At 39.0% G+C, this 27,710-nt stretch overlaps 2 protein-coding genes across 4 annotated transcripts in view; one reads left to right on the plus strand and one right to left on the minus strand.

The window, feature by feature from the left end:
- Positions 1 to 1,920: 1,920 nt before the first annotated feature.
- On the minus strand, positions 1,921 to 27,411 carry acsbg2 (acyl-CoA synthetase bubblegum family member 2). Of its 2 annotated transcripts, none has more exons than XM_018695926.2 (15): positions 27,296 to 27,411; positions 17,350 to 17,464; positions 16,545 to 16,666; positions 14,362 to 14,642; positions 12,646 to 12,734; positions 10,797 to 10,917; positions 10,070 to 10,150; positions 9,828 to 9,977; positions 9,153 to 9,329; positions 7,790 to 7,971; positions 6,538 to 6,780; positions 6,198 to 6,415; positions 5,909 to 6,048; positions 4,722 to 4,968; positions 1,921 to 3,813 (listed from the first exon to the last, which is right to left on the minus strand). In XM_018695926.2, exons 2-15 carry the CDS (start codon positions 17,427 to 17,429, stop codon positions 3,695 to 3,697), a joined length of 2,250 nt encoding a protein of 749 aa, XP_018551442.1. In that variant the 5' UTR covers positions 17,430 to 17,464; positions 27,296 to 27,411; the 3' UTR covers positions 1,921 to 3,694. The 2 variants fall into 2 exon arrangements, with proteins under 2 accessions (XP_018551442.1, XP_018551434.1); XM_018695918.2 differs by lacking the exon at positions 27,296 to 27,411 and adding an exon at positions 22,188 to 22,356.
- rfx2 (regulatory factor X, 2 (influences HLA class II expression)) overlaps positions 26,928 to 27,710 on the plus strand; it is a 30,059-nt gene continuing 29,276 nt past the window's right edge. For both annotated transcript variants that reach the window (XM_018695948.2, XM_051077113.1), the window contains exons 1-2: positions 26,928 to 26,984; positions 27,329 to 27,410. The gene's annotated coding sequence lies outside the window, so the exon portion shown is untranslated. The remainder of the gene's footprint in view (positions 26,985 to 27,328; positions 27,411 to 27,710) is intronic.

Raw genomic sequence — 27,710 nt, forward strand, 5'->3', positions numbered from 1 at the left:
AGTGTGTCCGATCATTGACCGTTGTGTGACCCGGTCATGGCCTTGTGCGCAGGGTTCATGTAAAGTTTATGTGATGGTCATCGCAGTCTGCGGGGTTAAAAGGACAAGCAGTGGGCCGGGCAATAATGCCCATGATGCATTGACCATCTATCGAGGAAATGTCACTACAGGGAGGGACTGTTATTGGCAAAGGCTGATCAATAAATTGTTCTCTGATTCAGCTCTGTGCAGAGAAAACCTACAGACCTTATTCACGGTAGACGTTTTGACATGTCAAAGTAAGAAGAGGTGTAAATAATGAAATTAATGATGGCTGAACTCCATTTAGCTGCTTCACTTTCAGCAGAAACTGGAAGAAGTATTACATCAGCAAGGCCACAGTTTAAAAATGACAAAGATACTGACGTGCTGCTTTTTTTAAACAAAAAGTGTTTTGAAGATGTTACACTGGGCTCTGGAAGCATTTTTTATGACAAAGGCAAAAGAATCAACAGAGTAAGATATCACCACATTTATTGGTAATGAAAATAACCTTAAATAATAGTTCTTATCCACTACTAATTTCATATTTATGTTAGCACAGTAAACTTATTAACATTTTATATTTTGTACTGTTTACACTATAATCTCAACATGTATGTGTAAATAACTGAGTTTTTTTTTCTGCATGGTTACTTGATTGGAAAAAGCAGCTGCTGCAGAAAACATACTTTTACTTTGCCTCACTAAAGGCCTTAACTGGCTGAACACACCTGTCTTCAATGAAGATCTAATTAAGAATCTTACTGAGCCATTTTGAGTGAAGCTCGTGAGCTGCAGATAACATTACTGGAGGCTCTGTTTTACACAAATTAGCTGTGAAAAGATGTGTAGGTCTTTAAATATTTGTAGCTGGTGGAGGAAAACATCATCACCAACACTCATCATTGGAGGTAAGTGGCCTGGCAAAGAAAAAAAATAACTTATAACTCAGTATTGTAAAGCAATTGAAACAGTCTTGTTGCTACCACTGGAGCTGTTTGTGACTCTTTGGTTTTGTTGCTTTAGTTTTGTGGTAATGCTGAATTGGAAAATTAACCCAAGTTTATTTATTTACCTTATAATGTTATCAAATGGACTAAATGGATGTAGTCATTTGCTGCAGTTTAAGGTTCAGGACGTGTCTTAACCTTTGCTGCGTGGGTCACATGATCACCTTAGCTCCAGTAGAGGTCACTGTTTCTGAGGTTTGACTTGAATCTGCTGCAGACTGATAAACATCTCTAACACAGTATACAGTTTGTGGGTTTAACTGAGGTTTAAGTTTATCATTTCTAATAATTCATTGAATACTGAGTGTTTTATGTATGTTTTTTTTGAAGGTACATCTATCAATTGGTCTGTCCTATTCTTTCTTTCCTTTTTAAAGGTGTCATTTCCTTCCTTCCTGTTATTGTCAGTAGTTTACTGTAGCCATACAATACTTACGTTATTATCCACCAAATCGAAGTAATGACAAATAACAGTAATAATGTAAATCAGATTAAACTGGCTCTATCTTGATCAACAACATTAAAATTCAGCTCTCACAGTAATGCATCAGTAATAAAAATGTATTGCATTAAGTCATTCTATGTTAATGACTATATGCTTATTACTTTTGATATCTTATAATACTGTGCAATCACTGTGCAAGACTTTTTTGTTTTTAGATCTTCACACTGTGGTTTACTTTTTACTTTTTCAGTTCTTCCATCATTGTGCAGGTGTTTCTATATTTTTATAGTTACTATGTATAAATGTTCAGATATGCAAACACTATCATTCCCCACATGCATGTGTACATTTAACCTCCTCTGCGCGGTTTTTAAATCCACAGTTACACTTTGCATGCTTTTTAACACTGAACACTTTACATTAAACAGGCTGCAGACGGACACATCAGCGTAATCAACGTTTATTCCTCAACTGATCACACAAACATTCACATTTCTGTCGACAGAAACAGGCCTGCTTCGCTCTTCTCCAGAAGTGTCATGCATATTTCCATCTTTCAACCCTGAAAAATTTTTTTAAAACAAAAACAGCTCTATAGGGTCGGGTAAATCCAGATTTCTGTCTGGGGTCTCGTGAGCTCTGAATGAACCATTTCAGGAGGAGGGAGTAACAACATTTCAACAACACAGTTCTTAGTAATTAGAAAGTACATTAATGTCAGTCCGTTTGTACTTTTTTTTTTGTTTCATGTAACGTAGCTGTATGAGATTAAGAAAGCAAGAAACCCACTCACCCAGACACACTGAATCACCGTCATTTCCTCATTTAACTTTACACACATCGACATTGCTCTGCTTTGTTTACCCTGAATTTTTAAATGCTTTGAGCAAACCATAACCGCCAAACTCGTCGTCATTTTAAACCATCAGAGCGCTACAAATACCTATGATATGCTTATATATACTTAATGTACATTAATCAGCTCTTTGGAGTACAATAACCTCTTATAGCCTTCCTTCAATCCGTCTGAAATGTCTTTAAGGAGGCGAAAGACACGTGGTCACTGTGATAAAAACCTTGAGCATTTGAACATTTATATATATATGATAGGTTTTGATAAGGTATGGCAACAGATCAATAGGGGCAGTTTAATGCAGCTGATATATTTGCCTTTTTCCACAAACCTGTCACCTAATTTATGTACATTTTCCATTCCTTTTACTTCTTTTTTTTTTATCAGCGTGTAAGTGCAAATAATTTTAAGATTTCTAGGCTGAAAAATCAACTGAGGAACAAAATAAAAACAAAGACAAGCTAAATGCAGATGATATTTACAATACAATCCACTAAATCACAGTGGGTCTACACACAGACGGACTGTTTAGAAAACATTTCAACAGGACAAGGCAGGTGTGTAGGGCTGTAATGAGTCGGCACACGGAGCAACAGTTTCAACTTTACAGTTACAAAAAGCAAAAATATATGGCTTAAATGACACGTTTTTTTTTTTTTTGTTTTTTTTTTTTTACAGCAAGAAAAACACAGTTTGGATGCTGCTCATTTGAAGAAAACCTTTTTGACTTTTTGAAATCCTGTACAAAATAAATGAGTATTTTCCTTAAATCCAGACTGATAAAGACGAGAGAAATAACCACTGAGTACATGTAAAAAGGCCAGTAAACATTTGATGTAGTCGCTGAATTTGATATGAAGTGTTTTCTAGAAATGTTTCTTCATTTGACGCTCTTTTGGCCCGCGTAAACTTTGGCAAACAGAAAATAAATAAAGAAGACCACATTCAAAAACACAAATTTACTCCTTCAAAACTTCCAAAAAAGTTTTTTTGTTTGTTTGATTCTCTTTTTTTTTCTTTTCTTTTTTTATATCAAGTATTACAGCACAATATACTCTTCTTACATACAGCTGCTGCCCTTCATCTATCGGATATTTTACTGCTCATCCCATTAATACAAATAAATAGTTGAATTCAACTTATTGAATCTTCAAAACCATAAAGCTATTTTACAATGGCTTCTTCTCAGTTCTCTTTTGTACAACACACAAATGTAAACCAGGACAAAACTTAAGGCAATCAAAACATTTACACAAAAAAAGGGGGGAGAATGGCGACAAGGAGCGGCTGCATGAATGAGGTGGAGTGTGTCTGCGTGTTAACAGACGTGTGGATCTTCCTGCAGGTGGAGGCGGAGGAGCAGCTCTATTTGGGAGGCAGCGGGTTGTCGGGAGTGGTCGGAGTCGGCAGCTCTTTGTAAAAGTTCTCAATCTGCTCCTTGTACATCTTCACCACCACCGGACGCTTCAGCTTCATGGTAGGACCTGTGGAACAAGCACAGGATTCATACTGTTAAACACTAGCGGTGCTGTTGCTCCACCTTCAGCTTGGCTGCAGCTTAAGGCTAAAATCTGTGTTGTCTGGATCAAAAATGACATGTCCTCCGAAACTGTTGTTACTGTAATCATGAGTTTCTGACTTATAAATGACGTTTGTAGTACTGTGCTGAACCAGATTTTTTTCAAAAGCTCCGATATCTGAAACATGGCCACCTCACATCAGCCAATGTCCAGTGTGATTTAACCAAATTTAATAGATGCAATCATCTTGATAAACTGAATGCCTGCAACCCTTTTTTTATTCCTACTCACAAATGTAAGAGTAAGAGCTATTTATCAAAGTTCTTTCTTGTCTTTTTGCACTTATCAGGGTGTAAACTACCAACTTTTTCCAATGATAAAACAAGTTATATAGTAAATTTTCGTAACACAGTAAGATCATGAGTAAAATATAGATAAAGGGATTAATTAGATCAGTAGTTTCAGACCTTGAAGTCGTGACAGAAATCTAAGGAAGTCACAAGATGATGATCAGGTAGTGGGGAAAAGGAAAAATCTCTTTTTTCTGATCTTACTCTAATACTTGCTTTTTTATTTTGCAATACTGCATGGTTTCATCTCTTCTGACCTCTAAAAAGTATTCAAATGAGAGTCTGTGAAAGACATTCAGTATGTGACGAGGGGATCACAAGTAAAAACTACTCGGTGTGGAGGTGTCACAAGCAAAGAAAGAGTGGGAGTTAAATACTGCTCTATCACCAGATAAGTGGCCAATGAAAAGAATATGGAACATTTGTATCTCTGTCATGAATTTCATTCAATATATAGCTGCAATAGTACTCCCTATAAAATAAATCTCTGCCCGGCACACTTTGCGTTCCCGTCGCACTCACCCAGCTCTCCTCCGCCGACGGAGAAGTCCCGATCCAGAATGATCCACTTCTGGATGCGCTGAGCGTTGGACGTTGCCTTCTCGTTGACTCTGTTGATTCCATCCTGGATGGCAGTGTGTATCGCCCGGTCTCGGCCGCCTGCGATCTCAGAAACGCGTGTGGCGTTGCTGCCCAGCCTCCTGCAGAAATCCACCGCCTCTGGTGACAGCTCGTCCTCTGGATCGCCCGTATCTGCGTTCACCTTGCACTGGAGAAGCAAAAATATTAAAGAGGTTTAATATTTTCATTAATACAATTTGCTTGTTCATGCAGGTTCAGATATTAATACAATATTTTTGTGAAAGTAAGATCACTTTACATGCCACTGCAGAGCTTCACATCTTTCATAATGTGCCACTAGATGGCAGTGTCTGAAATCAAATGTCTAAGAGTCCAGGTCCTTTAGTGCTGATGCAAATCTCCTTTTGCTACATTATCAGTAACGACAGACACAGCAACTTTACGATTAGATAAAAAGGTGTAAAGATCGGATGTTTGCGAACCTCCATGTTTTGAATGTCTCAGATAAAGTCTTTTTACAAGTTTCATCTTCAATCTCCAGCTGATACCCTTCACTCTGTTTAACAGCCCGTTACATCATCTTTTTCTTTTTTGAGTGATATAATGTAACTGAGCACATCTACTCAAATAATTCCTCTGCTCCACTGAAGCAAATGCTGTGCTTTTTAATAGCTATAAATTTAAACTTCACACATAAAACATATGAAGAGGTGGTAGTGGTCAGTAAATTCATTGGCAGGAAATTAATTGGGAACTATTTTTGATTTACTTGCTTTGTTGCCAAATTAAACAATGTGAAGATGGCACTTACAGGCGTGTTTTACTGCTTTCTGCCTCTTTACAGATCAAACATTAATGAATCAATCGGGAAAATATTCAGCAAATTAATTTAGTAGTTAAGATTAGCTGCAGTGTGCATTAATGCATCAGGAAGAATATTAGTGGTAATAATAATAATTGTAGCACTCACAGTGGCTGTTTTTCTGCACAGAGTACTTTTACATTTGATACTTAAAGTACATTTTACTGATAATACTGCATATTTTTACTTCAGTAACATTTGCAGCTACTCTACCACCAACAAACAGAGAGGTCTCAGTTTCTGAGTCTTTTTTTTTTTTTTTTACCTTGATGGTGAGCAGCATGGACAGGAACTTCCTCTTGTCTCCGATCAGCATGGCGTTGCTAATCAGTGGCACGGCCTCTTTCACTGCATCCTCGATGGGAACCGGTGGGATGTTCTCACCTCCTGCTGTGATGATCAGCTCTAAAATGAAACGCAGACACAGAAGGTTAAATAACAGACACGTTTAACCGATCACAGTTTCTCAGGCTTTAATAGATTCAGTGCCCTGTAAAAGGATTTAAGCCAGAATACACCTGTCTCAAGCTCTACGGGAAATACAGAATAAGCACCTTTAATTCTTCCGGTGATGAAGAGAAATCCGTTCTCGTCGTGTTTGCCCAGGTCACCTGAGTGCAGCCAGCCCTCCGCATCCAGAGCCTCCTCCGTCTTCTCAGGCATGTTGAGGTAACCCATGAAGACGTGGCGACCCCAGAAGCAGATCTCGCCGTTTCCCTCCTCGTCTGGTTTGTGCAGCCTCGTCTTGCACCCTGGAATCTCTTTACCACAGCTGCAGGACAAAAACAACTTTTTCCTCATCACCATTGTTAAGTACATGTTTTGAAGTGGCTCTGAGTTTTGTCAATACAAGGAAACTGTCTTATCAAATTGGTGTGAAAAGGAAAAATGTACCTGGTGAGCTTGAAGGCATCAGGGAGGGAGATGGTGTGAGGTCCGGTGCTCTCGCTCATGCCGTACAGCTCGTACAGAGGGATATCCAGGCTGAGGAAGAACTCCAGGGTATCTTTGGTGATGGGTGCAGCCCCTGTGTAGCACTTGTTGCAGCGGTCCAAGCCCAGGGCCTTACGCACTTTTTTGAACACAAGCTTTTTGGCTAATTGATAGCTGAGGGTTGTGCGGCCAGCTGCTCCGTTTCTGAGGAGAGACAAAAAAAAATAAATAATTAAAATTAAATAACCAGGGTGAGTGTTTGCGTGTCAAGATTTGATCAGATTTCAAAATGGTGGTAAATGAGATGCACTGTCATACGCCCATTTTAAGTCTCACTGTGTGCCGATATACCCGGCAACAACATGGAGGTGATAGAAAAGAGTGCAAAGAACAACCAAAGCCTACAACCACAGTGGTTTCCTGTAAAGATAACGCTTTATTTTATGGGTCCTGTAACTTCCATCTAACTTCCTGGAACCTTTTCACACAATTTCCTGATTATTAGCTGACTTTTAGCAGTTGATTAATGGCATATTTCCAGAACAGACCAGCACAATTTAGTACCAAGTAAAAGGGAAATGGAGAAAGTGTTAGTTTCTACAGTTATTAAGTACCTGCCTGTTATCTTCAAGTTTTTAAAGAGGAAAACTTGTAAATGATGTCATAGGTAAGTGAAAAATAGTTTATAAACAAAAATTCTTCCTGACCATATAGATCTGCTTCGTAATCAACAAATATTCATTTAATTGATGTTTATGTTGCACATTGATTGCTGCATGCTTACAAAATTCCTTTTTGTTTCAAATATTCTCCATGCTATAAAATTTCAAACTATAAAGTAACACAATGTTTTGTTTTTTTGTCTTTTGTAAAATCAAGAATTCTGTTGAGTCTTCCTAGGAGACAATGACATCTGATTATAAACTTCACTTACCTACAACATAATTTCCTCGTTTTACTGTTTAACTACAGCAACAATCACTTTCTCCATTTCTCCTCATAATTAGAACCAAATTGTGTAAGCTTTTACCTCACCAAAACTTTCGGTTTCTGGGAAGTTCTGTGGGAAAAACAGGAACCATAGAACACGGTGTTGCCAAAAAAATTACATTTTGGTAAAAACGAGAGTTTGGAAATGGGAACTTCCCAACCCTGGAAGAAATGATTCAACCTCATCTCTAAATAAAGTGGTTATTTCATAACATGCACATACTGGTTCATCTTGGTGAGATTAGTCTGCAGACCAACGTCCTTGGCCCAGGCGGCCACTTTCCTGCGCACGGTCGAAGACTTTGCCCCGACAGATTTCATCTTCTCCTGCATCTTTTCCCAGACACGGGGGACACCCATGAAGGCTGTGGGACGCACCTCCTTCAAGGTGTCTACAAGAGAGCCCTGATAAAAGAAGATAAAATACTATTGCTACCAGAAGTGTTTATTTCATACAAATAACCACATGCTGTTTGCAGTTCACATGGAAAGAAAATGAACAGAAAAAATGAATTTGCAACCACAACATGAGGCAAAGATCTTGGAAAGATACTACATGAAAATATGTTTGAAAAGAAACAAAGATGCCTTTTCTGTTTCCGTAAAATGTTCCTTCATCTCCCCTCAGGATATGTCTTTCGAGTGTTCCAGTAACCGTTAATGTGCCTCATTACAAACTTGATTTCTGTTAATGAACGTGCAGGAGAGATGATGATGATTAAAAGAAAGAAGACCTAAGAAATAAAGACTCCTGAGAGGCAGCAGCTCAGAATACCAGACATGTTTCTACACCAGAGCTAAAATCTTCTAATTCCCCGGAAAGGACATGTGATGGAAGATGCACAAAGATCAGAGAAGTTTTTGATGACGGACAAACCACTGGACTCATCCTTTCTGTTTTTATTACCCTGAATTATGAAACTGACATTTCAAAAAATCTTTTTAAATCTGCCTTTACATTTTGGGACAGTTGTACATTCTCAGTTCATTATTTTTAATTCCCTTTTGTATTAGTTCTTTGCTGATTGTTTCTTGTTTTTGTGAAGCGCTCTGGGCTGTATCTCTGTGTGAAAAGTGCTACAAATAATGTATTATCACTATTAAGCATTATTAGTATCGCATTTATTATCTAAATAAATCAAAGATATGCCACTTTAATTTCAATTCAAATTCTCTTCTTTTTTCATTTACAAAAAACGATGAGGAAAGTAAAATTTTAATATTTATCTTAGTTCTCTGCAGTAAATAATGGAAAATACACACAGTGGCCACTTTATACATATACAATAAACAGCCCTGTAATTGATTCTACTTTTATAAAGGTTATAATGTTAAGTTTTTTGTTAGTTTTTTTACTTACTGAGGTCAGAGCTGAGAGGTGTTTCTAATTTTCTGTCCTTTCTGTAACACCTCTGTGTCCATGTCAACAAAATGTGAACATTATAGCGTTCAGTCGACTTTACGGCAAAATAGTTGTTGTAGGAATGTAGAGGCGTACCTAACAATGTGACCAGTCAGTGTGTGTTTTGTGTGTCAGCGTGTTTGCATGCTGTTCACCACATACAAACACAAACGCTGATTCTCACCTTGAGGGCGTCTGGCTGAGCGAAGTAGGTCGCCCCTCCGACCCTCATGGTGACCCAGATGTCCACCATCTGAGCTGCGATGTGGCTGAGCGGCAGGTAGCTGACCACTGACTCCTGAGCCTGAGTGGCGTCTGTCAGGCGCACGTGGCGGCTGGTGGAGAGCGCGGTCCACGTCAGCTGAGGGGAGGGGGAGGAAAGGAACGCAGTTAATGATGTATAAGCAGTAAAATGTTAATCTGAAAAGTAACTGAAGTTGTAAGATAAATCTAGTGGAGTAAAAAGTACAACACGTCCTCCTAAAATGTTGTGGAGTCAGAGTATAAAGTGGAACAAAAAGGAAATGCTTGAGTTAAATACAAGCACCTCAAAATTTGTACTTAAGTGCAATGCTTGAGTAAATTTACTTGGCTTTTAATGGTTTACCAGGTCTACAATTTGTTAGTTGTTTGTTTTGAGTTTGAGTAATTGTTTAAGTAATAACTGGTGATCCATACCTACATGAAAACCTGCCAAACAAGAGTCTAATATGTTGATCTATACAACTCTGTCAGCTGCATCTGCTCTTTTCTGCCAAAATAACAAGTGTCAGAACCAGGCACCAAACATCTGACACTGAAGTATCCTCAGAGGTAAAAAAAAAAAGATCCCCACAAACACTTGGCCCATGTAACTTACATTGTCATGGCTCAGCATGACTCCTTTGGGCTGGCCCGTGGTTCCTGAGGTGTAGATGAGCGTGCAGCATTGGTTTGGCTTCTGGCTGGAGATGATCGCATCGAGGGGAGCGTCAGGCTCGTTGCGTCCGAGCTCCATGAACTCCGCCCACTGTGGCGCACAAAGAAAATCACTTAAATGATGCTTTTTGAGTGAAAATCCTTCTCAAGTTTGGTCTTGTCAGAAATAGACTGTGCACTTACTGTGTACAGATTTGGTCTCTTCTCTTTTAGTGCATCTTTGTACTGGATAATGGCTTTCAAGTGTGGAAGCTTGTCTTCAACCTGTGAACAAAGCGAGTACACTCTTAGTATGTACAGTCAGAGAAAAGACAACGTGACGACTCGTGTCATTTCTACACAACTGGCTCATGACAAAAAATAATGCTGGAAATGTCAGAGCTGCTCACAGCTGCAAAAAATTAAAAATAATTGTGAATAGAGGTGAAACGGCTCCAGCAACAATTCAGAAACCACCAAAAAAATTGGAAAAAACATTTTGCCCTCGCCAAGTTTAACTGGCAGCAGTTTAAACTGGCAGTGGCAATCAAAAGTCGCAGCTCAATTAATGTCAGATGGGTCAACTAATGTATCATCTCCTGTTAGTATAAAACAGTTAAGGGTGTTGATTTCTTATAAAGTAACTGCAAAAACTGTGTTCTATAAGAATAAGTATGTAAGTGTGCAGATTTGGGATACGGCCTCTAACTCATCCACATAAGACAGATTTCCTACAGGATATGTGGTATGAACACCTGCAGCTGCTACAACTTTTATATTTACTTAATTCCGATTAATTTTTCACATCTCTGAACAGCCCATTAATTATATGTAAAACTGACAATAAATGGAGCAAAACACACAACTGATCTCATCTGAGCATATTTATGTGTATATCATCAGTCAATGTGGAAACTAATGCTGATCTCACCTGAAGGATTTTCTGCAGCTGTTTGTGGTTCTCCACCACAATGATATTGGCCTTGCAGTTCTCTGCTACATACTGACAGGCCTCAGGAGAGTTGGTGGTGTAGATGCCCACAGCAAACCCACTGCAACAGAGAGCAGAGGATTAAAGTTAACAGTTTCTCTTTCACATTTACCGATACAGTGATGCAGATGGAGATCTCTTGTGGTATTCGTCAAGATCTTATATGCCGAGACCTGCTATATGAGAGATTTTATTAAATCAGTGAGACCTGATGTCTTACAACCATCTCAAATACAGATCTCCAGAAGAAAGTAACTTATACTGTTTCATTAAACTTGATGGCTAGGAGAATTTAGGAAGATGACAGTGCACAAAATCTTGGCTGAAAAAGCTAAACATGTCCATTAGATTAGCATATCCTCTCTATTTTTGTCTGAGGTTTTGTTTTGTTTCTTGTTTCCCAGTGACGATGACACAATAGCAACTAACTAACTCTGCATCTGCTTCTAAAGGGAAGTAAGACGAGCAAGACTTAAGTTCTGCATTTTCTCTCCAGAAATGTGATCTGCAGCAAATGTTGAATCCGCCACTAATCAAACACAATCTATAATTTGGCTCACGGACCAGTCTGATGAGCTGTCAGTAGTTTCACCACATTCCTACTGTCATGCGTCAGAGCATAGAGCAGAGAGAGTAGGTGTGGGGTGTCTGGGAACACAACTGATACTGTATGAGGATTCCTCCGAGAGCAGTTTAACGTGTTAGCACACAAAATAAATTACATGTACTGATCTGTGTGACAAACATGCACTCAGTGCACTCTTGTAGTTGTCCTTCCATGAACTGATGTAGACAGAAAAAAATCTTTATGATCACAGTTACGCTGGATGGACACCCAGTCACATAACATGTTTTGAGATAGAAGCAGCTCAGCTGCAGCAAATCTGTCCTTGACCAATCAATCAGTGAGGTTCTTAGTTTGCTGCAGGGTTTTGGTTTTTCAGATTTGATCCCTTGTAGCTCGCTGAAAGAAGCATCGCCTAAAGGTTTAATTTCTGCTGGGGTCCTCCATGCTGAATATTTATGAATAATCATAATAGCAGAGAGGCTTGTGATTATAATTATGTGATCTGTGCACAGTTTCATCAGTGGTGGAAGAAGCACCCAAAACCTTTACTTAAGTAAAAATACCAACACAGTAATGTAGAAATACTGTTATATAAAGTCCTGCATTCAAAAGTATGATTTTAAGAAAATAAGTTGAGTAAAATTATATGTAATCAGCATTTTACTGGTGTAGCTGCTCAAGGTGGAGCTAGTTTTAACTATTTTATGTATTAGATTGTTTAATTTGGACTCCCTGGAAGGGGTCACGAGATACATTTGAGGGGCTGTGATATGATTAATATTAGAAATATTTAAAAAAAAAATATATATATATATTTTAAAAAATATTTGTAAAGTTAAGTTCTGTCACACACATTTATATCTCTTCTTTTTTTGCTCATCATTAGTTTATTTTTTTACTTCTTTTGGCCTCAAAAACTTATTGCACTTAAGTACAGTACTTGAGTAAATGTACTCAGTTGTTTAGTTTTCACCACTGCTGTCCATCAGCTTCCTGTGAAGCACAGAGCAGTAATCAATCAATCAATCAAACTGGATGACACCTGGGGTCTTCTGGCGTACAGACTTCAGGTCTTGGGTTGCATCACTCAAATATGCACGTGCACACACTGAAACACACGTATACACAACGCTGGGCACAAAACCCTGAGTGAAGGAACGCTGAGCTCGTCACTGACGACTTACATAAACTCACAAATTCAGAGATGAAGATGAAACTCACCCTGCCAAAATGGCTCCAATGTCAGCGATGAACCATTCTGCAGAGTTGAAGCCCAGGATGCCAACGCCGTGGTAGCGCTGCAAGCCAAGCTGTAAAAATATAATAACAGAGTCCAAAATCAGAGTTCAATTTCTGATTCATAATTTAGCCAGTACCATTCAGGTACAGTTTATTCTCCTCTGTCTCTTGGCTGTTAGTTTACTTATATTTAATTTTGCATTAATTTTTGCATTTTAACTGACAGTCAACAAAGGTCCTTGACCTGATGCACTGTCTTATATTTATTTCATTTAAACCCCTCTTCAAAGAAATACAGTCTAAATACTGATGCTTGCCCTTTTTTCAGTTAAAACAAAAAACAAAATTGTATCCACACTGCAAGAAACTCAAGTAAACAAAAGGATTTTTTTCTACATGCACTAAAATCAATGTAAAACAAAGTCTGTCTTTATTCCTGAAACGTTTGGAGAGCAGATCTGCTGATCTACGGAGTGATCAGAGCTCAGAGTTGCCAGCAGCATGTCTCCACGGCAGCTGTTGCTATGGAAGCAGATACACAGGCAAACGTACACGAGACTGTCACGCAAACTGATACCGAGTTAAAAACTGCAGTGAGCTTTTTAAAATAACTCATGAGGTCTTTAATAACGGTAGTTGTAATCTAATATGAGGCTTGCCATCTGAAGCTCAGCTCCTGCAGAGACCTAACAGTGCTTTGTTAATGTTTGAGGGAGTGAAAACTCAGACTTTATTGTTCTAACATGAGCTCTACATAATGAACTTTTGCCTCATAACACACAAAGGCCACAAGTTCATGCCCAAGAGTCAGGTTCAGTTTTACGTCAGTGTGTTTGTACTGTACAGAGAGACACGTGTTGGTATGTCTTTGTGTGTGTCCACATGGCACTGGCTGAGTCTCTGTGCTGACTAACTGTGCTGAATTTCACAATAAACAATATCGTGCTCTGTCCTGTATGAACAGCTGAGGCCTGTCCCGAGCTGCCTCACTGTCTGGCTGACATTTCAACCCGACTCCTGCGTGCTGCACTGTGTGTCGTCTGCACCGACTTGGAATGAAATCAGATGCACGACTTTAAAACAATGACAACAGAAGCTAATTGTTTAAAAAAAACAAACAGAAATCTTAGACCTTTTGATGCTGTGGGAGAACTGACGTGAGGGTGGATAGAAACAAAAGTGCTTATTTTTACACTGCACACATTAATCTCTCTTCACTTTTAAAGTGTTGCGTAATTGAGGAGTTTCATATATTTTAATATTAGGCAAGACTGAGGAATTTCTCTACGCCAACGGCATGTGGCAAATTTATCCACCCTTCCCACCTGGAAATGTTGTGCTGTTCTGGGTGTAAGCAACAAGATTACAGAATAACTTTTCATAAGTGATTCATTTGAGGAGTATTCTCAATTAATGAATCAGCTGTTTGGTCTGTGGTGTAATATGACATTAAATGGCAAAAAATACCTTGTTTTGTCTGGTTAACGGAACAAAACCGTAAAAATATTCAATTTCTGACTTTATAAAACTAATAAGCAGCAAAACATTTGAAATAAACTAGAGCGTTTAGCATTATTGATTAAAAACTGACTAAGATGATGGATAGATTATCAAAATAACTGATTTTTCTGTTGATCAAATAATCAACTTTTTTAACAATGCACCTGATCCTTTCTTTTATACTAGATTCTGAACTACCTTGAGGAAGCTCTTGGCAGCGTTGCGACAGGTCTGGTAGTAGTCTCTGTAGTTCAGGCTCTTCTGCTGCTCGCCTTTCTTCCAGCTCAGAGCTGTGTAGTTACCAAAGCGCTCCACTGCCGAGGTGAACATCTGGTTGACAGTCAGGGGGGTCTCAGCAGCCAAGCCCGAGTCCTCCATCCTCAGTTTCACCTCCGCATCGCCCTGTGTCGTCCACAGGCCGGGCTCTGCCGCCGCCACGGCTGCCGCCACCGACAGGGAGTTTGGGCGCTGAGCGTTCACTGGAAGACATGAAAAAGAAAAAATTCTGAGAAATGAACAAAAGCTTGTAGAGAAGCTACAGAGACCGATCTTTTCTCCTCATCTCCATGTGAATTTCAACATTATTTGTTGCATTAGAGGGTACCACTCACCCTCTGGCTCTATATTAAAGCTACAAAACAAACACGGACTGATGAGCAAACGAGCGAGCCTAATCTGAGCCCCTGGCAACAGTGTCAGCCTCAGTCACACAGGACACACAGTGATGTCCAAATGAACACTTAGCCATTACTTGAGGTTGGCTACATGTAGTTTTCTTCTTAAACATTAAAGTCAATATTATCAGTATACCTTATATAGTATAAGTATAATATAAGTATATCAGTACAACTTATAAGCTATTTATCTGTACTGAGGCTCATGCCAATATTGATATTTGAGAGTTTTAAAAAATCTGAAAATGATTTATCAGCTGAGTTTCCCTTAAACTTTTCACATCTATGGCCAAGAAATGTACATTTTACAGTTCAAAAACGAACCTGTCGCAATTTTCTGGTGGACAAAACAGGTCTTTGGCATTTCTGCCATTAATTTCTTGTCATTTATCAGCTGACGTGTGCTGATATAGAAGTATCTGCAAAGAGTCAAAACTGGATCATTTATCAGTCGGGCCCTGAAACAGACTTTCTCACAGGAAACATAAATTGCACTGTGCTGTCTAAAACCTGTTTTTATTGATTATGATAAGAGTGGATGCACTTGGATGTCAGAAACATAAGCAGTCACATGATCATACCGATTGTAAACAAAACCTCCATGTTTGCCAAATCTACCTGGAGTAAATAAGCAAATAGTAAAACTACATTCTGAACCATCTGTTATCACTGTTTATAGACTGACTCAACTGTTGTTACAGTTGTTTGCACTCAGAGCTCTAACTGTCTGTTTTACCTCTAAACAAAGAGGTTTACTTTATTTAGATAAACTGTTGCTTTGTTTACAGTCTGTCTGATCATCTTCCTGGTTGCTTCTTGCCTAACTGGACCTATTTTTTTGTGATGTCGCCACTTTCTGAGATCTCAGCTGTTATTTTGGTGAGAATTACAAAAATAAAAGTGGCCATAAACAGTAGATTAGTAGAGAAGTAATTTCTCATGTTTTGTTTTTACAACCATAGAGAGGGATGTGTCATTGACCTCACGGCCAGCAGGATGTTTTGAATATACGATGGGGTCATATTGTAGACAGAGGAACTTAATGATGGTGGATTTATGGGCCAACGAGCAGCTTGTTATCAGCACAGAGCCGCTGTGGAGAGCAGGATGGTCTAATCTTCTATCATGGGAAACTAAACCAGCAGAAGACACATAATACCCAATAATTTATCATAGACAACTGAAATGATTTATTATATATTCCTGTGAAACTAAACCAATACAATGACAGTTACACTGGCCTGATTTTTCATGATAGTTCCTGTAAGTACAGTATTTTCAGGCCTGTGTCGTAATCCAAGACGAGCTTTTCAAGGCTTTTAACAGACACTGTGGAGTAAGTGGTGGTACGTGTACCAGTTCACTTCCCTTAGTGACGAAGGCAGGAAGGAATGTCAGAGTGGAGATTGAAGGCAGGAAAAGGAAAGTCTCGTTTGTTCTGCCAAAGAATGCGAGGTTCTTTAACTTCTGTTTGGCCTGCTTCCTCAGGAAAAACGTTTGCTGACTTCAGCAACAAGAGCCAACACAGTGGCTGGATCTAACATAAGAGTATGAATATGAGCAAGGGCCTCACTCTGTCTGCTTATCGTTTATCATAATTTTATTTTAATCCGGCTGCACCGCCCTCGCAGATGTTGGAGTTTAGGGTGGGACGAAGAAAAGAGCAAACATGCTCAACCTGATGGGGGTTTTTCCTTCAGCCCTCACCTGTTTGCGTGTTTGAGGTCTGTTCAGCAGGGACCTCTGTAGCCCTGGTGCTGCTGGCGACTTTATTATGAGCACCAATCTCCTCTTCTCTTTCCCCTGTGGACTCCTCCTCTGAGGACTCACTAAGGAAACAGAAAGGAAAAAAAAAAAAACGTCACTTGACAGGTGCACAAATCCCCAAAGTGACTAAACTGCCACGTCCTTGGGAATAACCAGAGGCAGAAAAGAGTCTGACCGTGTGCTGAGTCATAAGGGAAAACTGGCTCTAAACAAACTCTTAACCTCATCACTGTCCTCCAGGCAGGACAAATTATGCCCTCATCTCAACCCTAAACCATGTAATCACCCATGATAGTTTCAAAATAAAGTTTATATCATTATTACATTAAATTCAAGCTCAAGCAGAAGTGATAAAAACACTATTTACACTGACAGGAGTGTAATCCTGTTCACTGCACTCACTGCATCACTAACATTATGTTAAATACTAGTGAGCTTGGGCAGTATATTTGGCTACCATCACCACATCCTATAATTTCCCTATCGGTACATCCACATTCAAATCATAGTAAAAATCTTTCTTGCAAATATTTCTTTATTTTACTTATACCCACTGAAAAAAAAGCAAAGCTGGATCTGACTTTGAGAGCAAAGGCAGATCCAGCTTTGCTTTTTTTGGAAGCAGAAAAATGTGTTTGTTAACTTATTGATCACCATGTGACCCGTCAGGTTCATCTTCTAACTCCCTGCATGGGAAACAAAGCCCTGTAGACTGTGGTGCCACAGTGGTTTTGTGTGGACGTACTTGGCTATATCGAGAGAGGCTGCACTGTCTCCTACACCACAGGACGACTCCAGGAAGCCGTCCGATCTGGGAGGCTCCATCACCACGCCTTCAGCGGTGGGCTCACACTCGGTCACTGTAAAAGAGGATCGACAGGGCCTGTTAGTGATATTTGACAAGAACATCCACAACAAGGATGTGTCTCCTCAGGGATTGAACAAGGAGTTTGACAGTTTTTGTGATGTCCCAGTCTTGTCTGTCCTCTCGTTGGAATTAGAGTCTGTTCATGTTTAGTACTTTACTCTTAAGTTTAAGTTGAATGAGGGTGAGTGCAAAGATGTTTAGGGCTGCAACTAACAATTGATTTCAAATTGATTAGTCTGCTGATTTATCATTTTTTGATTAATCACAGTATTGTTTAGTCTATTAAATGTCAGAAAATAGTGAAAATGTTCCCAGAGCCCAAACTGACACATTTAAATTCCTTGCTTTGTCAAAGCAACTGTCCAAAACCTAAAGTTATTCCACTGACTATCATAGAAGACTTAGAAACCAGCAAACACTCAGATTTGAGTTTTTCTGGGCAAAAAATGCCAAGAGGCACCTAGAATTGTTGCATATTTTTTTGTCAGTCACCCTACCAGTGCTATACATGTTCACCAGTATTGTACTCTGTGCTCACTATCAGAGAATCATGAAATCACTGAAATGCTCAAAATGCATCCTGTTGAGTGATATATAATCAAAGTCATCTTCAGTTTTCTGTTGTAGTGTTGTCTGTAATTTGATACGCTGATATTAACATAACTGATGGTAGGGCTGGACTGTTAGTGTGAACACCTGTGTGGAATATTTGGCTGCCATCCACATCCTGTTATCACCCTCAGTACATCCATAGTCCAATGAAGCTAGTGACAGGTGGAGTCTATGTCAGAAAGAGATGTAATGTTCAATGTCTCTGAAACCTAGATACGCATTTATTAGGAGTCAGATTCAATCCTGGTTTGAGAGGATAACATATGACTTAAAACAAGATAAAAAAGAAAGAAGGATTGCTCTACTGGTCTAATTGCAGTAACACTAATGTGTGACAGCCAGCGGCTTGTAGTTCTCACAAGACTCACACCTGAGTGTTGTTGGCCTCAGGTCACAGCACTTTTTATTTTTAGCATCTGCAGTCTGAGGTTGTGTTTACACATCCATCCCTGTTACTGGCTCTTTAAGTATAGAACAAGTTATTTAGATATTTCATTACGACATAATTGATTATATAATATTAATGACAAACAATATGTCGATTCGTGTCTGTTGCATGAACAGAAAAAGAAGAACTATAATGTGCACAAATGCTGACAGGAAATCACTCAATAGGACCACTACTTTAAGCTACATCTTGTTTATTATTAACCTTTACAGCTTACTTTATGAGCTACTGAGTCAATATTGTCTTTGCCAATACTACAACTGCTATGTGGACAAAATGTGGCCGTATGGCAACGGTGGAGCCTAGCTGGCAAAGTGGAAAGTCGACAGATAACATTGTTTTTCTTTGACTAATGTACTGCCTTTCATGTCAGTGCTTGGTAAACAAAACACCTTACAAACAAAGTTTCCATTGCTCCACCCTCTCAAAATTGAATGAAGAATAAAGAAGATAAAGATGAAGATAAAGCAAAATTTGATTATGAAACCAAATGGGATATGAGAACAGAGAAGTCAAGTCAGGACAAAGCCAAGTGGAGCGGTGGAGGACGGAGAAAGATAGCTTGATTTTATTCTCCTCTTTCAATCATCCTGCATCCCCCACACTTCAGCCGGTGTGTGAAAGCTAATCAGCACAATTTCAAACGAAAAGGGGGAGAGAATCCACCTCCGCCTTCGCCATTACCTCATCACAGGAACCACGTCAAAGTCTCCTAAACAATAAACCATCACCCCTCGACCACCGTCAAACACATATCTCTATGACGCTCCCTCCCTGTCTCTCTCTCTCTCTCATCCCGGCCTCTGTTGTTGCCTGTACCTCTCTCTATGTTAAATCACAGGTCTGGTCTGTTTATTTAAGGGGGCTGAAAACACATACCAGTGGCTTCGTCTGCCTGTTGTGGCAACAGCCTATCATGACTCGCCTGTCAGGGACAACTAGGCAAGTGGAAAGAAAACAGGCTCCAGAGAGGTCAGAGAGCAGGAGAGAAAATATTTTCCATCACGCCTTAAAGTTTTACACATATTTGCTGACCAAACCTCCCCATGTTTAATTTTAAAAAACTGGTTACATGGATTATTCCATATTGGTTTAAAATTGTAATAATGAAACTGAAATTCTGGTCTCTTAGGAAATCAGCCTCCATCATCTCAAAGCATCACAAACTGTCATCTGTGCTTTAAAAGAAAATCAATTCTACCTTGGTCATGAGGCGAGCAGCCAGCTGACCCCGAGGAGACTTCAGCTTGTTACTGATTCCCACTGAGGCCTGAAAGGTCGCTCAGCCAAGGAGACAGATGTCACAGGGGTGATCTCACCGCTGCTCACATAGACAGAAGCAAAGCTGCCATTTTACTTTGCGCCTTCCTTCCAATGCAGCTGCAGATTCCTCAAGAAGGGACAGCTGTTGGTGGATGTGGTTTTACCACCAGTATTAAATGGAAGAGTTTAGGGCGGAGGCTGGCAGATCTGGGATGAACTGGGGTTTGATGGGGTGGACATTAATAATTCCCCCTCCTCTCTTTCTTTAGGCTGTGTCATTGTTTTGGTCTCGGGATGGGTGAGGGGCATGACACTGAGCTTTAGAAAAGGTTCAGTCACTCGTTCTCTTAAGTCTGGTCATGTACAGCCTTCAACATCAGACTGGAAAAATCCCCAAGGTTATTTCTTGCTCGCCCCCTTTTCATTTCCCCATGTTTCCTTTCAGACACTGTGTCCATGTTGCTCTGATGAGCAATCATCACATGATCATCACACTTAAATAAAGAAATGCATGCCGCTGATTTAGCTCTGCAACCCCCTACTTCTGACAAACGCCTTGAAACATCAATCACTGGCGATTACTGCGTTATTCATCCACTGCCTAAAAATAACATCTCCAGCTTGTTGTGTTACACTATCAATTTCAGATTTAATTTAATCAATTTCTACCAACGCTGATGTGTACTGATATCACCCATGGGATATTTTTGTGGGTTTCCCCCTCACTTGAACTTGTCAACAATCTATAGCAAAACCAAGGTCTCTTGGGAAGGACTACAACGAACTGTTATTTTCATTATTGATGATTGACTGATTATGTTTCTCAGATATTCAATTTATTGTTCTGTCTGTTTATTGTTGGAAAATGCTCATGCTCATTGTTCAATCTATGAAACGTCAAAAACTCGTGAAAGAGTGCCCATCACAGCTTCTCAGAGAGAAAGTTTTGTTTGATCAGAAGTCCAAAACCCAAAGATATTCAGACAGAGAATATTTGACATCTTTCCACTATTCTTGCTTGTTAAAATGACAGAAACGATTACTTGGTTATTATAATAGTGGCTGAAATTAATAATTTCAGCCCCACAGTTCTACTTTAGATCACTTTTTTGATACACCTTTTAGACCAGACAGACAGGAAGCATTTTTGCATCCTTCTTTGCATTCCTTTGCTAAAGTTTTCTTCTAATGTGACGACACAACTGATGCCAAGGATGCTTTCTCTGATGGACTTAGCACTGCGCAAACTGACATCATTATTGCATTCATGCAATCAGGAGAGGATTATGAATGTGGAGCAGAGTTGGCCATAGCAACAGCTGCTCCATTCAGAGAGGGGAATATGCAGCAGCAACAGTTGGAAACACAACACTTGAACCTTTTATGTTTCATCACTGATTAATATAGAACGAGACAGCATAGAAGGAGTGTCTGCTAAATAAAGAAGCCACAAAACCATCACAATCCCATGCTCAACCAAAAACGTGTCTGCCCCAAGACAAACAAGGGACTCTCCCCAAGACAGTACCACCATGCCTGTGAACTTCTGTTGGGTTAATCCCCTGTCAAACTGAAAAGACAAAACCCCACCCCTCCTTTCATTTTGTCTCACTGTTCTCATGCTGTGTTTAACTCTTTTTTTTGTTCAAGGTAACACAGTCAGCTCCACTTGACTGTCTAAGCCTATTGTCTCTCAAAACACAAGTGAGATAAACTGAATTTCTATCAGTCAATCAGTCCTCATACACGATCCGCATCCTCAGCCAGCTTCTGCCTCTGAACATCACCCAGAGGAGCAGTTTAGGACTGGGCGTCATCCTCAGCATCATCCCTGTACAGATACCACGCCACGTCTAATAATTTTGTTCTTATTCTAAATATTCATGAGTCGATTCAGATCGTTAAATGGGGGGGGGGCGGGGGGGGGTAAGGCTTTAAGAGGCATCTCTTTAACACTGGCTGTCATCTGGCAAATTCACACAGATCTGCTGGCTGGGCTACACCCAAGGAAACCAGCAGATCTCCACATGTTATCAAGAGATGACTGAGCCTTACTTTATAGCCTAATCTCCTATTGAAATGGGCAAAATGATTAAATTATAACTGTGCCAATTCTCATCAAGCTAAAAAAAAAAAAGGAGCTTTTTACAATGGGAGCTGATTAAGCCAAATCAAGACCCAGGAAATCAAGACTACATGGCACAAATTAGAGGAAATAACTGATCTTAATTCATATAAAATGATCGCATTATACATGAGACATGCAGACAGAGATGTAAGACGCTTTCTTGGGGATCATAACCAAACATGATCTGTCTATAAGTGAAAGCTGAAAAGGTAAAAGGACTACTATTCATCTAAAAAAAACGTAAACTGAGTTCAAAATACTCACATTGCATTGCTGGAAACTTAATTTTTCCCCTGGCTTGTTATTTATGAATCGTCCACTCTTCCTCTTTCCTTTCTGTAAAATGTTGTGGCCTCAGTTTGCACGCACACACAACGTACACCAACCGCCCCTACAACTTCAGTAAGCATATCATTCATTTTCAAACACCACAGCCGGCTCGGTTAGTCCCTCCCCCCGAAAACCCCACCCAGACTTCCTCCTCCAGATACACCCCCCCACACACACACCTCCCCCAAAGACGCCTGATTGGTTGAAACGTCTCACACCACAAGACCCATTTTCCATATAAGGCCACGCAAGCCAAATAAATAGGGTGGGGGGGGGGGGGCTGTGACGATGCAGTAGCGCTGAGGAGATGGAGTGTTGTTCTAGCTCGGTTCAAATGGTTTCGGATCTCTTAAACGTATCGAGTATTTCGAGTATTTACAGTTTCCCATGGTACAGTAATATGATATACTAATATCAAGTATAAGTAAAACAAAATGTGTCACTATTAAGTTGCAAGTTACATGAAGGTGATAACTTTGTTTTTACAGAATTAAAAAAATAACCCAGAGGCAATAGATTTAAAATCATAATACAAAACAATTTACATGTTACAATTTACATTTAAACATGAAAACTTGTGTAATTTGTTCCCTTTGCTTTTTTTCTAAAATGCTCTTAAACTTGACTTAATAGGCTTTATTTATATTTGTTCTTAACAATATATCTGTGGAAACCTATGTTTCTTTTACAAAGCTTTTTGTAATTGCTGAAAGTTAAAGTTATGATGGCTGCAGTTAGGCATGTATGGTAAGTGTCAAGGGCAGTGAGAGTGTACAACCCAACCCCATCAACAGCAGACGAATCAAGTTTATCAGGTTTTTATGGGTTTGTAGAACTGAAATGTATGGTAAACTCCAGGAAAAACACTGAAAAAGCTGAGTAAGCGGGAGAAGGCAAAAGCTTTCTACTGTCTTGTGCTCCTGGAGGCAGTATGCACCGGTGTAAATTCAATTCCTTTCAATCTTACAAGATACCAGTAGAAAAGATTTGTTCATCCACTTTGGGACAGCACTAGGATACACACATATACATACATTCAGTCTTAACAGATGATGCTATGAAACTGAAACCCATCCCCCTACACAGATACTCCCTAGCACACATACACACACAGTCAAATACACGTTGCAGCTAAGCCGGCTGAGGTTACTATTGGACAAGATTTCTGAGGCAAGAGTACAAGTGCAGCTGTGCTGGCTCGGCTTGATGACTTTCCACTGGCTGAAATCATTCTTATGCACATTGCAAAGACACCCACATCCTGTGACCTATATTACTAAAAATATTGTTCACCGATCTCGCTTCTTCTTTCTGTCTTCTGTAAATTTAAGCTTCTGAAGCTGCACATAATGATTTTTTTCATTATTGAATCATCACTAATTGTTGCAGCTTTACAACCCTCGTAATACGTAAGTGGGTCTGCTCAAATATTGTAGATAGGTAAACATTTGAGGTACTTGTAATAATAGAGTATTTCCCTCCAACACTACACTGCAACAACAATGGATGATAAAAGCTGATGAAAAATCTGTAAACATTGCGGACTGCAACACAGAAATATTAAAAATATCTAAACCAGTGAGTCACCAACAAGTGACTGACTTTCTTAAAAGCTGAAGCTGTGACTTCATTGTTCATAACCTTGTCTGTAAGACTAATTTCAGCCCTCAGACTGAAATTTACACACAGCTAGACAAGCCTGTACTTCTAGTTCTACCAAACCAAGACTTGATATACAGGGTCTTGAAACAAGGATGGAAGCTCTAGAAAAGGAAACAAGTGCAGGAGGAGAGACAGCACTTGTCTACCCGTGACAAAATATGTTTACTATTAGCAAATGCAATACCTCTGTACAACCATGAAACTAAAGGAGGGGCATGACCCTTCGTAAACGTGCCTCTATCTATGAGGGAAGTGTGGGTGTGGATTCCCAGCAATGAGAGTCAGTTGCCATTTATACACTGTTGTATAAAATTTATCAGTCAAATACTTAAGTAACACCTGAGGTTTAAAAAAAAGGTGCATTACACTAAAGGAATTTACATTTCCTGACAAAATATCCCCTAAATTTCTGCTGCTACTGTTCAGTAGGTCAAATACAGTTCAAGTACAGGAAGCACACAAACTTCCTACTTCCTACTCATTTAAAGTATAAAAGCAGCACCCCTTACTGAATTGATATATTTAAACTCACAAATATATATATAAATAGCATTTTTCCTACCTATTATCCATATATCATAAGAGAGAAAAATATATTCACTTCAGGATGGTAAGAAATGTGTGTGCAAATCCATGACAGCCATTTTAATGGATGTTAGCATATGTGATTATCCTCTTATTTTCATGTGGCTTACTTTTTTAAGATCAGTCTTTAAATAACTCACGTGTGTGGATTTTCACATGACTTCACAAAATGTGTGCCATCACCACTACTATAGAAAGATCTCTCTCAGCCAATTGCCATGAGAGATGAAATCGCAGGGCCACCACACCACAGCATCACATGACATCTAGAGGCCGGCTGATCTGGTGTACCCATGCGCACACGCTGAAATGCTGCAGGATGTGTTTAGTGCTGATGCACACTGCACTGAGGTTACTGCCGGTCAGTGACATCCTCTCTCGTACGATGCTCTGCTGAGGCAGTGCTATGGTGCAGACAGTGACTCTCTCAATTTGATCAAATTGAGCTTAATCAATAAATTATTCAACATTTACACACAGGGCATCACTAATTAGACATTTCACTGAGATATAAAAGCAATCTACCAAGCTAATGGAGAGAGATTTCTTAGTGATGACATCTCCAAAGACAAACCTGTCCTGAGGTTAAGAATTAGTGATGACAAAGAAGTATTTTATGTTTGGGATTTTACCAGAAAAAGCACTGCAGATTTATAGAAAATTACTAAGCTGATATCCCCAAGCACTAAGGTGAGCTACAAAGGGAAATGTGGAAGGAGTACTCAAGTAAAAGGAGTAACACTTACACTGTAAAAATATTCCTTAAGTAAAAGTATAGAAGTATTTCTAACAAAATATACCTAGAGTATAAAAAGTATAAGAACTTGTTACGCAAAATGGCTCCTTCTCGGTATATATTATGGTTATTTTATAATATTGTATTACTATAATTAATGCCATAGCATGTTATGAGCATGTTAGTGTTGTAATTGGTTAAAGTGGAGCTAATTTTTAAGTATTTTATAAACTGTTTGATAGTTTAATCTCCAACAATGCATCATATTTTATGAGATGATCACATTCTAAAATCTTAATATGTATAGCAACTTCTCACTATTGTTGTAAGATATAAGTGAAGTGAAGTGAAGTGAAGTGAAGTGAAAAAGTCTGATATGTTTTCTAAAATGTTGGAGTTGATGGAGTAGAAGTATAAAGTAGCAGAATACAAGTGTATTTTGAAAAGCAACAATAGCAAGACTGCTTTCATTCAAAGATATTTCCAAGGAATTATGTTTTATAATTCACATATTCTCATGTAGGCCAACACACTAGGAGAAAGTCTGTATGTAAACATTTAACTGTCACTAATTACCTTTCTGGTCAAAACAGTAACAGCCAGAGCAACAGTAAAGTTATGGTGGTTATTGTCTGTTTGCATATTTATCATCATAAATAGATATTTCACCAAAGAATAAAGACTGTAGACCTATCAGAAACTATTGACTGCTGAAATATAAATATACATTAACAGACACAACTACACTATGTGCACAAAACCATGTGATACAATAGTAACAGTCTTAGGCTCTATATTTGTCCAGTTCTTTCATGCAGCCAGCTATATGATTAAGTCTGCTACATAAATACATTTCAAAAATCTTAATTAACGGCACAGTTCTGTTCATACTGGTGGTAAAAGACAGACTCAGGTGATGTACTTACGTAAAAATGTAGAAATACTCTGTTATGAGTAAAAGCCCTGCAAAATTTACTTAAATATAAGTACAAAAGTATAAGCATCAAAATATATGTACAGTAGCAAATGTAAACCTGGTCATTATGACAGGACATGGCCTATTTCAAAATAATATTCAGTATATTTTATAATTGGAGTGGATTCATCACTTAAATGTTGCAGCTGATAAAGATGGAGATAATTACTATATATACTGCTGAGTGACTAACGGAGATCAGTGTGATTTGTTGATTCAAATTTTGTATTATTAATCTGAATATGCAAATTAAGTTATCACGCGTGTGCAGATGTGTAAAAAGGTATCCATCTCCATAAAATAGACTATACCATGAGGAGGAAACGGAAATACTCAGGTAAAGTTCAAATATCTCTAACTGTACTTAAATGCAGGACGTCACTGCTTGTATTAAAAATAAATAAAGTGTAAAAAAAAAATTAAAAATTAATTAAAATCTAAAACTACCACTCCCAGAAGGCTTTGACTGCGTAACAATAGAAAGGGCTCATGGGATATGTTGTTGTTAAACACTGACAAACTAATAGTCGATTTACCTTATATTTAATGAGAATGTATTTAAATGTAATCATCTAGGACAGTAATACAAACCTATTTATCGTGGACCGTGGACTTAAAACGTCAGTAATATGTCCCAAAGACTCTGGAGAGAAAACCAGGTGATATTCAGGCGCTAACTGCGGGTTAGGGGCGGAAGCTCATCTCTGTATCTACTGCTGGTGCTGCTGCCTCCTTTGGATGAAGACGCTTCTTGTTTTAGTGGAAGAAATGTGTAAATATTCAAGTAACTAGGATAGAACTAACGAGAAAGTGCTAACCTATCGTCGTTATCACTGTAGTAGTTGAAATACTGAGAAAAATCTCAAAATGTGTCACTTTTCATTCATAGGAAACGGCTTCGTGTTGTAGTTCAATTTTAACAGGAGCAATAATTAACTTAAATCTAATCGCCACAAACAAAAACACCACAACAGATAAACTCAATAACATTAGGCTTGATGCTCGACTGATGACAGATGACAGCATTACCTACTTTAGCGACAAATAGGCTACCGATAATCAGTTCCAGGTGGTATGACTCACCGCTACAAGAGCCTCTTTCTTTACTTCTTACAGTGAAAATCCCTGCCGGTGTGTGAATCTACCAGCGATAGAAAACCTTGTGAGCACTCCTTCCACTGGCAGAGTCTCATTCTCGGTAAGTTGGGCTGAACTCCTGTAAGACCTGTTAAAGCCACCTGTCTGTTTGATTACTCTTACACCTGGCATTCACCTTGCATCACATTAGAGCTGCAGCCAGTCGATTCATCTGCCGATTATTTTGTGTTAATTAATGGTTTTGACAGTAAAATAGGCAACCTGGAAACTGTGAGAACACTTGCTTAACAATTAATGTATTGATGACTAATTTTCCGTTGAATAACATACCACTGCAGCTCAATAGCACAGAGTAAACTGTACCTTGGGTTTAATGGGAATATAAAGCTTTTCACTTACT

Source organism: Lates calcarifer, linkage group LG17 (assembly GCF_001640805.2).
Source record: "Lates calcarifer isolate ASB-BC8 linkage group LG17, TLL_Latcal_v3, whole genome shotgun sequence".
Taxonomy (NCBI): domain Eukaryota; kingdom Metazoa; phylum Chordata; class Actinopteri; family Centropomidae; genus Lates; species Lates calcarifer.

Coding starts and splice junctions, on each gene's coding strand:
- acsbg2 (XM_018695918.2), bottom strand. Junction 14,643..16,544: donor GACCTCAAACACGCAAACAG/GTGAGGGCTGAA, acceptor CATGTCTTCCAG/TGAACGCTCAGCGCCCAAAC. Junction 12,735..14,361: donor CTGCCAAGAGCTTCCTCAAG/GTAGTTCAGAAT, acceptor ATATTTTTACAG/CTTGGCTTGCAGCGCTACCA.